The 9,214-nt window shown below is 35.7% G+C and overlaps 1 protein-coding gene across 1 annotated transcript; it reads right to left on the bottom strand.

Annotated features, from left to right (window-relative positions):
• Positions 1-7,085: 7,085 nt before the first annotated feature.
• On the bottom strand, positions 7,086-8,705 carry LOC132285454 (transcription factor MYB123-like). The gene is made up of 3 exons (XM_059787648.1): positions 8,433-8,705; positions 8,065-8,194; positions 7,086-7,906 (listed from the first exon to the last, which is right to left on the bottom strand). Exons 1-3 carry the CDS (start codon positions 8,563-8,565, stop codon positions 7,354-7,356), a joined length of 816 nt encoding a protein of 271 aa, XP_059643631.1. The 5' UTR covers positions 8,566-8,705; the 3' UTR covers positions 7,086-7,353.
• Positions 8,706-9,214: the final 509 nt, after the last annotated feature.

The following is a 9,214-nucleotide window of genomic DNA, read 5'->3' as shown; positions in this document are numbered from 1 at the left end:
CTTCTGCCTCAGGTTGGCTATGAATTGCATTTACAATGCAGACCAGTTGAGTGTCATGATAGTTCGGCTTTTGGTTTCTTTTCACTTGCTCGACAGGGTAGTTTTGCTCTATGGCCAGACCTTGGACATAGCTGGCAAACTCCCCCTTTGCTATTAGCATCTTAACTTGCCTTCTCAAGTTTCTGCATTCATTGGTCAGATGTCCGAAATCGCTGTGGAATGCACAATGCTTGGACTGGTCCGTATGTTTAAGTAGTTATCTGATCGGTTGAGGCTAACAGAATATATTCTTATTCTCTTGGTATAGCTTTGCCAGAGTGGTCCTGAGTGGAGTCACCACATCTTCTTCCATCGGCCTTTTCACTGCTTTTTAGGGGATCGGACTCTTGGTTGTGGTGGCACAAATTGTCTCTAATTTATCTTTACCTTAGATCTTTTTCCCACCGCCACCATTGTTGCTTCCTTGAATTGGCCGCTTCCTTCTCCTCCAGACGAACAAAACCCTCAGACCTTTCATTCAGCTCGTTTATAGTTTTTGGTGTATTCACCACCAAATTCATATGGAACGGAGTTCCTCGGTTCATAGAAAGTTTGAATGCCTGTACTCCTGTGGAAGGATGATATTCAATCACCATACCCTTCTAAGATTAAACCGAGTGAGGAAGGCTTTTAAGCGCTCTCTCTCCTGTTATTTCATGGTGAATAAACACAGAGATCTCTGAAGCTATTCACCGATCCTCTCTGCAAATGTTTGAACCAGTTAAGTACATGTCCAATGAGGCTTGTTGGGAAAACCTTACACATCAGTGCGTCATCCCATATGTTTAAAGTCATCTTGAACTGGATATGGTAGACATGCTTAACCGAATCCTTCATTTCGTTAAACAAAATGAAAGTCGGCATGAAAAACTTCCTTAGATTTGAAGTGTTCAAGATCTCATCCGTTAACGGTGAGTCGACAGTCCGAGCCGATGTGCGGAGGGCTCTATTATCTTTCGGAAATACTTTCTATTCAATCTGCATTTTGCTTGTATTTCTATGATCACGCGTGATTATCGGTGACTGATGCATTGTGTCAAATGATCTGTTCGCAGTTGATTCCTTTCCCCATGACGGATCAATATCGTTGTTGTCGAACTCTATCTCCTTTCCGCTTAAACCTTTCACAATGTGGATCCAAATGAATAGATCCTTCTCAATCTGCCTGACGGTGGACATTCGGCGGTAAAATCTCTGGCCTGAATTCCTCACGATATGGATCTAAGTGAACAGATCTTTCTTGATCCACATGGCGAATGACGTTCGTCCTCTCATCTGTTGGTGGTGGTGGTCGTGGAATCGACGAAACATCTCTCCGTTCCAGTCCAGCTCTCAATTCCACATTTTCTCACCTCAAGATCTCAATCATATTCATCAGTTCATCAAGTTTCGACTACTACTCGTTCTCCTGCTGGTGAGAGCTTTCCCTTCCGATCATCGTTCCCGAGCAGAGCTAAGTCATTCAATGCTCAAAATCAATTGAACCTAACTTTTCTTGCTTCAAAATGGCCAGATCTAGCTTCGATGTGATCAAATCTTACTTTCCACCGATCAAATCTATCTTCTCATCGATCAGATCTGACTTTTTCCCGTTCAGATCTAACTTTCTCCGATCAAGTCTGATCCGCCTCCGATGAGATCTGTCAACTGTGACTGAAAATTAATCCAATTCACCTTTCATTTCTCCAGATCTCCTCCAGATTTGATCAGATCTCGCTTTCTTCTTTGAAGAATCGAACGAAAATCAGTCCACTCACACTCTCGTTTCCCGTAAACGGTTCCAATTATAGTAACCGAAAATTCTCTCTCTATTTCGGGAAATATATTTTACAGTTCAAACAATTTTTCTAACCTCTTTTCCCTCTCTTTTCCCTCTATTTATAGAGTTTTACAAGTATTCTAGAACCTTCCTCTTTCATCCTCAATGCTGGGCCGATTCCTTGGACCTTTCTTTGGATATGGATTCATTTCTTCTCCCTTCAGATTGGGCCTGGAGATCATCTTAATGAGGATTGGGCCCGCTTGTGATACCTCTCGGATCCGAGACACGGGTTGATCAGGCCTAAGCCCGAACTCGAGGGAATATCTAACAATTAAGATTTTAAAATGAACATGGAATACAAAATGAAATAAGAAATAAATAAATAACAGCTGGAAAAACCTAAAATAAAATCCTTTAAAAATAAATACTTAAATCTGATAATCCAAAACCTTCAGTAGTTTAAACAACTCGGGAATCCATCTCTAGTGACCCCTAATAAAAATCTAAACAGAAATGAAACTACTCAAAGAACATCCAGAGTAAACCATAGAGAGAAGTCCTACGTCATCGGAAGAGTGAGTAGTAGTCTTTGCTCAGCACGATCATGTCTAAGTCTGGAACTGACAAGTACCTGAAAAATAGAAGTGGGTCAGGCCCACGATCAAGTTCTAACCTACTACAATCCAAGTAAAGACTCGATACGCATATACATCCTAAGCAGCTCAACAATAGCTAATAGTTCGTACGTAAGTATATCCACACTACAGGACTCTCACTGGACTATGGAGAGGGTCTCAACCTGAATAAAAGGCAACATGCGACAATGCACCCAAAGGTGGGCATGAGTACCTAGACCTAACAGGATATACCTCAATCTCTCATATCCAGCTACGCATCCTACTACATATACGCTCCCTAACCAACGACTCTGAGGCTCAAGCTCAGATCGCGGTACCATAAACATATATTTAAAGTCCGTCCAATCTATCCAAAGTAAATCCAGTTAGTCATTTAGCTTGTGTAGCTTCTTTGACTTAACATATATAGCAAGTAATCCAATTAGTCATTCAGCTTGTGCAGCTTCTTTGACTCAGATATAAGTAGGATTTTGTTTATATAATCCATTCCCTTATTCCAACATAGGTAGGACTTAGCGTTTCTAGCTAATCCAAACCTAGTATGCCAACGTCCCATACCGGTGCATACGTTCCATACCATCCAGCAGTTATCAGTACTAATAATGAAAGTACATACCAACTGGTTCATAACAAATATAACAAGAATTCATCACAAGTATAACAAGAATATGTATATGTCATGCTTGTTCGGTACTATCGATACCTGATTCTCCAACAAGTTTAAAATACAAAGAATAGGTATAATCTATCCTATGATCCACTATGAGCATTAAATTAATAATATCAGAATTAACATGCTCACTTAAAACTGTTCCACGATATCCGGCAAATTGATAAGATACAATACTGTATAATTGTATAGTTAGAACCCAAGTTCCCATTAAGCATAACAGAGAATTATTACAATTGGCATGCTTAATTTTATAACATTACGACATGATTTAAACCATAAATTTCCTAAGTCAATTACCAATTTACAAATAAGCAACTTGAATCATTCGTATTCAAGCCAAACCTACAAACTTTCTGCAGAGTCTCCTATTGTTTTCTACGTTTGCTTCTTATGGTATATTATGTATTACCATACCTCCTGAACCTTTAATAAGAGTTTAGACACCACTGTACTCCCCCAGAGCAACTCCTAATTCAATCTGAAACTTTACAAATCCAACCACAGTAGCCTAAAACACGCAGAAAACCAAAAAACTGGAAAAACATGAAAAGAGCAAGCTCCGAACAAGTTGGAGCCGCCTCCAAACCCTTTAGAGCCGGCTCCATGATCCCATGGAGCCGCCTTTCTTTCCCCCCTCTCCTCCCTATCTGCTTGTTTCGTCTCCGATGAACTCCATGGCTTCCGTCCCTCTATGTTTCAGTCTCTAACACTTTTCATTATGTTCAGACTTAACCAGAGAAGATCCATCTAACTCCTTTAGGCATTGATTAATAGCAATTAAAAGAACAACTACACAGTCGAACACAAGACAAGCAATTTACAACTCAATTCAGCACATACTGATGTAATAAGTTTTAAACATGCACAATCAATTAATTTCATTAATGATTTCCTGGAACTGCTTAGGCATGCAAAGAACACGAGTAAAAGGGAAAGAGTAAGGTTAGAACTTGCCTTACACTGACGTCTTTCTCAATTCTCCGGCGAACACTCTGTTTGCCCTCTCTGTTTCCTCCCAGACTTCTCCAAACTTTGCTTTGCCTTTACTATATCGTGAGTATGGTTTTAAAACCCTAACTAGACGTATAGTACATATTTATAGGCAACAATACCTACGTCTCACTAAACCCTAAACCTGAACATCATAATCGGCCCATACAAAAACCTGTTTTACCAACTAAGTCTGCTACCAATTTAGCAAAACAAACTTAATTAATTAAAACTGTTAATTCACCGAAACTAAAATACAATTAATCAATTAATTTAAATAAGTCACCTAAATCAAATAATCCAAACAATGTAAATAAATCAAATAATAATAATTAATGCAAATAAATACAATTAACTTAACTATTAATGCAAATAAATACAAATAAACCAAATAAAATGTAATTAAATAATAAATTAAATATCAGGAATATCCTTTTAAAATTAGGAGTATTACACCGCTGGGCTGTCATCCGATCCGGCCAATAGCTCTCTCTGAATCCGGTTTTCAGTGGGGTGGGTCACACCTAGCCCAACTCATTTTTAATGTCTTCATAATTAATTAATTGAAAATGTAAGTCACATCTATAACTTCACCATATAGGCGAGGCATGTACATCGTTTTTAATTTATTTAACGTTTAGTGTTTCTCCAAGTAAAATGTAATTTAATTTCCAAGCACTTCAACATCATGTAGAATTTATTTTACATGTCAAGACAAGTGCAGTTTTATACTTTTATGTTCTTCCTCCAATGGGGATACAAAGGAGAGAGTGCGTGCGTGTTTTCTGTGTGTGAGAGTAAGTGAGCATGTCTTTGTCATATCTGCCCTTCCATTACGTGTACTGATTAGCTGGAACGTTAGGTAGTTTGTGTCTTGGTCAAAGACATGTTCATTTTGATAATTTGTTTGCAATAGTGTCGCACGTAATCTAGAACGTTTTTCACCTAATTTTGATAATTGTTTGGAAGAATAATACTAACACACCTTATTTAGTTTAATATTTAATAACCTAGCTATTATAAATTTATAAGTTATAACGCCAGCTTAAATTTTAGTATTAAAATATTATTGAATAAATCGGTTCCGTACATGAGCCGTGTCATCCTTTTTTTTTGGGTCAACTTTAAGATTTCTTAATTATATATTTTTCCGAGAGTTTGTTATTTAATATTGCGATTGTTATATTTTAACGGTTAAATAGTATGGGTAGAAAAACTGGACCCAAACTTAGATGTAATAGATACTCTATAAGTGTCCGTCACTAGCTAGCATTAATCAATTTAATTACCCAGCCGTCTAGGGCTGAAAACTAACACATGCAATTCAATAATGGAGATGATGTTTAGTTTACAAACACAAATTGATCGACTTGGTATTTGTCAGTCATATCTCACGAATTTTCTTTGGAAAATTATATATATATATATATTTTTATCAAGCATATATTAAGAAACACGAATTTTCTTTAGAAAATTATATATATATATATCAAGCATTTATTAAGAAATAGTGGAGCATATTGCTAATGGTACGATAATTTGTAATCCATTTGCTGTCCAACTGTTTTGCGAAAAAAAAAAAAAAAAAAAAACTGTTTTATATTATATTCTACCATATTTGTCTATAAGAGTATTGAATTTCATTCACTTCCAATTAATTTTTGTAGATGTATATTATTCTGCCTGTTGTTTCTCCAAAGAAATCATCATTAGATAATAACAATAATATATATTTTTTTAAAAAAAATCTCATGAATATACATTTAAAAAATGGAATCAACTTTGTTTGACAATGAGAATGGTAATCAATCACTTTATTAGACATGAAGTTTTTTAAGAATGATAGTTATATTGTCAATTATTGTTGGAATTAGAACTAATAATAATGTTTTTTTTATTTATTTTGAGAGCATGCGTATAGGCTCCACTGAGACAACTTATAATAATGTTATGCCTATTAATTTTAAATTGAAACATATTACATTTAAATAATCAACCTATAAAATCTACGTGGCCCCATGTTAATTTGGCTCAAAGTTGATATGTCCATTCTATAGAATTTTGTTCAATATTAATTCCACTTCTCTTTGTCATTCAAGCTAGCTAGTCACGGCAAATACTATAGCATATGCCTCTGTTTTTCTGTGTGTGTGTGTGTATATATATATATAAAAGGTGGGAAATGATTTCTAAGATTCCGTGTAGATAAAGTAAAGCAAAATGTGTTTATGTTTCTTGATGAAGTTTGAACTTATACAATAGCATATGCCTCTGTTTATGTTTCCAATACAGTATATAATATATTATCTAATTTTGTGGTTATGTTTGGTTGTCCCCTTCCTCCCCGGTATGTTTAGGTCAGTAGGTGTGTGTTGCTTTTAATGAAGCCGTACTGCAAGTTAAAGTACTACAACGAAGGAGAAATATAAAAAAGAAAAAAATGACTTTGAGTGCTAGCTGCTTTGCAAGTGCATGCATCAGAATTAAATGATTTATATTTTTGTGCTGTATGAGTTATTATTTGTTTAATGACAAATATTTGAATTCAAAACATATGTATTTGAATCTCACAACAATCAATTTGAAGTTTAGACAAAAATATAGCACATTCAAGTGTCTCTTTGATTTAGTTTTTTAAGAACACTCCTCAAAATCTCATTAGACTGTTTCAGAAATTGTCAAAAAATCAAATATTTGTAATTTCATTTTTATTTTTCAAATCTCAAAAGTTAAAAAATTATTATCAGAAAACTGAAAAAAAAAATCAAGTACGTCTCCAATCTTTTCTCTTAACTGATGTGCAGCTAGAACAAGTCATGATGTATGTACATTGGATATTAGCTAGGGCACGCAATTCTCAAAATTGAACTGCCAACCACCAAGTAAAAGACATGCTTTAAAATAATAACAATGGCGTTGACACGTTGACTTATGATTATGATTGATACTGCATAAGCCACTGATTATATATTTAATTAACTATCACAATAACCATAAACAAATAAACCAAAGTTAGTTACCCTCAAATCTAATAGTTGCTTTTAACATTACAATATTAGTGATTCATGAAAAGTGGTGGCATGTATGTATTATATGTAATTAATATACCCTTTAAGGCCATGACTCCAACATTCAGCAAGGCTTCAAAGATTTAACTACACAGAGTCAAGTAGTACCTTCATATATATACACATTTTTACATACTTTAATTTGTAAATATATATATGCTCAAAGAGCTAGTGATGTCCTTCTCATGGCCAACCCTCACAATCAAGCAATGATGACAGGAACCCTAGATCTACAGTAACATTGTTGTCGAGACAATCATCCGTGACCCATTCCTTGAAAATTGGTTCATCAAAAGGCAGTGAATAGTTACAATCCATGGCCAAACAATCAGTAGCACTGCTAATTGCTCGAAGCTCATCTAAGCCGGTATCCAAGAAATTATTCGAGTTGCAAGAATGGGGAAAGTGCAGGCCTTCGGTTCCATAATCGTCGTTTAAACTGTTTGTAGTGTGGCTAATTTGATGACCGTGAAGCTCTGATGAATTTATGGCAGCTGAGTTTATGGAGTAGTTGTAATTTGGACTTGGGATTGCTGGGATAAGGACTTTGGTGCACCTTGTGGCCTTGGTTCGGATTGCTTGTGCTTGAGTGGTGGTTGGTGACTTGGTCATGGTACACTGTTTGGATGGTGGTGAAGTTGTTTGACCTCCAACTTTTTTTCCTAGAGTTGTGTTCCAGTAGTTTTTGATTTCATTGTCTGTTCGGCCCGGAAGCCTTCCAGCTATTAAAGACCATCTGCGTAACATCAAAATGAATAAATCAGCAAAAGTCTAAGTAAAACGTGCACACACTTACAATATTGTCCCCTAAACAGTACGTACTCGAATGCTAAGATGATGAACGAGACTTTAACGCGTGAAAGGTCGTGTTTTCAAGTTGTGAAGGGTACCAACCTGTTACCAAGAAGCTTGTGGAGTCTGATAATGAGCTCCTCTTCATCATGAGATATGTTTCCTCTCTTGATGTCTGGTCTAAGATAATTCAACCATCTAAGTCTACAACTCTTACCACATCGCTTCAGACCTGTAAAATTATATATATTTCAAAGCTCATATCATCAATCCATGTCTTATCAACATATGTCAGGAGAACACTCCATTAAAATGCCTCTTTCTTTATGGGTTTTTCAGTAAAAACAGACAAAAAGACACAGTAGAACTGCTAAAGAGAATGAGAAATAATCAAAACATACATACATACATATATATATATATATATATATATTGGTCAAAGTATATATATAATGCTAAGATTGATGTACCAGCTCTCTTGGGGAGGTTTCTCCAATTTCCCTCTCCATGGGCTTTGATGTAAGCTGTAAGTATTTTATCTTCTATGGCAGTCCAGGCTCCTCTGTTGAGTCCTTCCTTGGAGCAACATGGACTCCTCCCCATCTCTCTCTCTCTCTCTTTCTCTCTCTCTCTCAGATATTGAAAGGGTGTCAAGACCCTTTTATAGCAACACAATCAAGAATTAATGAAGGTGAAACAGAAATTCAAATGAACTAAAACTCTGAATTTTTTTAGTTAGGTAATGATTAATCAAGAAAATAAAGTCTAACAAGCAACTATTATTTCAAATAATGTAGATGGGGCTTGTATTTAAATGCTTTGAAAAAAGTAACACCATTAATGTAGCTTTCATATGTTCTGATAATGTAGTACAACTGGGGAAACACTGTTAAGTAATTTAAATGTGGTATGTGTATTTTAAACCCGAACGTAATGCACCATTACATATGTGTGGTTACGTAGGTTATATTGACTGTCTGGCTAGTTTTTAGTAATTTCAACTTATAATTCACAGTGACGAAAAATGTGTTTCTCATGAATATGTTTGCTCCCTGTAATTGTGGCTTTTTGAGAGAATCGATCGTCTTTTATCGCGGTGCACCCAATAATAATAATGGAGTTTTGGTGTAGTGAAAAGGTTGTTCCATTGTAACTTTGATTACAGCATGCAGGTGATATTGACAGTCTAGCTAGCTTTTGTTAATTTCAATTTATAATTCATGTGACTAGTATTCTCATGAATATGTTTGCT

This window comes from Cornus florida, unplaced genomic scaffold, assembly GCF_030987335.1.
Source record: "Cornus florida cultivar Cherokee Brave unplaced genomic scaffold, ASM3098733v1 CherokeeBrave_3.0.0_Hap2_Chr11, whole genome shotgun sequence".
NCBI lineage: Eukaryota > Viridiplantae > Streptophyta > Magnoliopsida > Cornales > Cornaceae > Cornus > Cornus florida.
The sequence above is the reverse complement of the archived record's forward strand: the minus strand, read 5'-3'. Positions and strand labels throughout refer to the sequence as shown.

What these genes read in the sequence shown, in the direction of transcription:
- LOC132285454 (XM_059787648.1), bottom strand. Translation starts at nt 8,565, where the DNA reads ATGGGGAGGAGTCCATGTTGCTCCAAGGAAGGACTCAACAGAGGAGCC. An exon ending in AAACCTCCCCAAGAGAGCTG is followed by an intron (nt 8,195 to 8,432) that starts GTACATCAATCT and finishes ATAATTTTACAG; the next exon opens with GTCTGAAGCGATGTGGTAAG. An exon ending in CACAAGCTTCTTGGTAACAG is followed by an intron (nt 7,907 to 8,064) that starts GTTGGTACCCTT and finishes GATGTTACGCAG; the next exon opens with ATGGTCTTTAATAGCTGGAA.